This window comes from Acomys minous (assembly GCF_964271855.1).
Source record: "Acomys minous genome assembly, chromosome: 11".
Taxonomy (NCBI): domain Eukaryota; kingdom Metazoa; phylum Chordata; class Mammalia; order Rodentia; family Muridae; genus Acomys; species Acomys minous.
The window spans coordinates 9,652,681-9,654,706 of record NC_140492.1 but is presented as its reverse complement, the minus strand read 5'-3'; the positions used below and the strand labels follow the sequence as shown (position 1 = coordinate 9,654,706).

The 2,026-nt window shown below is 42.0% G+C and overlaps 1 protein-coding gene across 1 annotated transcript; it reads right to left on the bottom strand.

Moving 5' to 3' along the window:
• Window positions 1–643: 643 nt before the first annotated feature.
• LOC311608187 (keratin-associated protein 13-1-like) lies at window positions 644–1,572 on the bottom strand. The gene has a single exon (XM_084800545.1). The coding sequence runs from the start codon at window positions 1,489–1,491 to the stop codon at window positions 964–966; it is 528 nt and encodes a 175-aa protein (XP_084656671.1). The 5' UTR covers window positions 1,492–1,572; the 3' UTR covers window positions 644–963.
• Window positions 1,573–2,026: the final 454 nt, after the last annotated feature.

Here is a 2,026-nt window from a genome sequence, read left to right as displayed (position 1 = left end):
TATGCCTTTACCATCTAGTTCATAGCTTCTTGGGGAATTCTAACTCAATCTTGTCTATACCATGTAACCTAAAAGCCAACTATGATTATTAGCATAATGTTCTCTCATTGAAAATATGAGTTGGCCATGCATACTCTCTGACCTTACAGTATTTCCATCCCCTATTTCACAGGTAGGAGGACTTTTGCCTTGTCTTACTATATCCTGTTTTGTTATATTGGGCTATTGTCTCTTGGAGCCTACTCTTTTCAGAATAGGAAATGGAGAAGGAGTGTATATGAGAAAAAAGAATGGGTGGGGGGGGGCAAGCTGGAAAGAGTGGAGGGAGCAAAACTGGTCAGAATGTATTGTAGAGGGGAAAGAAGCTATTTTCAATAAAACAAACAAATAAAAAAAGAAAATATGAGTTGGCTGACTTTTTTTGGACGTATTTTCAATGATTCTCCTGAAAATTCCAGAAGGCTTTCACCCATCAGCCTATGCCAATGGAAAGTTCTACGAATAAATCTCTATGTACCAATGCTGATACAATGTCATAGGTAAGTTGATTGCCTGGTGAAAGCAGTCCAAAAGCACCTAGTCTCAAAGATAACTCACAAATCAAACCATGAGAGTCAACAAAGAATCAGGAGATCATATTAGATGCGTGGATAAATGATTTTATTAGGTCAAATATAACTGAATTGCCACATACCGTCCAAGAATTTGTGAACAGGTAATAAATCACTTCAAACGACATTTGAATTTGTATTTTTGTTATCAAATAATTTCTTAGTTGGATAGACCAAACCTTGCTAGGGAAAGGATTCAGAGAGAGAGAGAGAGAGAGAGAGAGAGAGAGAGAGAGAGAGAGAGAGAGAGAGAGAGAGAGAGAGAGAGAGAGAGAGAGATCTTAGTTAGCCTTATTGGAAAAGCCTATGATAGTAGCACTAAATTAACTCAATTCACTTATAATCAGGAAGTTCAGCAACTTGATCTCCAGAAGGCTGATCCACAAGTGGGTCTGTGATAAGAAGACTGGAAGTTTCTAGACGTCACATAGGTTGGGTAGCAGAATCCAGATCCATAACCAAAGGAAGGGTAGCCACGGACTCCGTAACTCACAGGTCTAAAGCCACTAGAGCCACAGCCTGAAGTGTAGAAGCTCCTTGACCCGAAGCCCAGGGAATGGCAGCTGCTGGACCCAAAGCCCTGAGAGCCAGCATACGTGGTCCTGCAGGGGCTGCAAAAGCTGGAGATCCTGGGGCGATAGCAAGGCTGATGGCAGGAGCTGTGTACCACATGGGAAGCCTGGCATCTGATGGGCTGGAAGCAGTTCTGATGGTAGCCGCTGTGGAGAGCAGAGCCCAGATGGTAGGTTCTGGGAGAGCAGAAGTTAGTGCTCTGGACTAGGTGAGTTAGGTAGGAAGAACCACAGGAGGAGTAGGGGTAGCGTAGTTGACCTCCATAGGATCTAGAGGAGAAGCTTCCAGAACAGCAGCTGTAGGACATGTTGAGAAGAGATGTGAGATCAGCTAGGTGTCGAGGTGTGGATGAGATGATGCTGTGAGTTTGAGTGTCATGATCCAGACTTCAAGTTATATATGCTCTTACATTGGGTGTGTCTACATTCCACTGGATCCATTCACCTCCCTCACCCTTCACAGGAAAATATTTTCCTTGGTTATGCAGTTTAATTTTCACACATTCATATATTAATTGCACTTTAATCACTGTGGCACGTAGTAAAAAGAGATTCATAGTTTATTTGCCCTGGCGCTCGCTGTGGTTTGATATTCAAGGTTACAGTTGATCTCAGCATCTGCTGAGACTGTCCTAATGGAAGAATTACATAAACCCTTTCTTCATTTCCTTGACACGGAAAGTACTCAGTGGTTACTACTCAAAATAATTTGTACCTTCTAGTTTTCACAAGCACACTGTAGTGAAACCTTCAAATACTGTATTTAGGGATTTTTTAAAAAATATGAGCCATTAGATAGGCCTCCCTCTACCATGTTGAGCTGATTATTAAGAACTTTGCTGT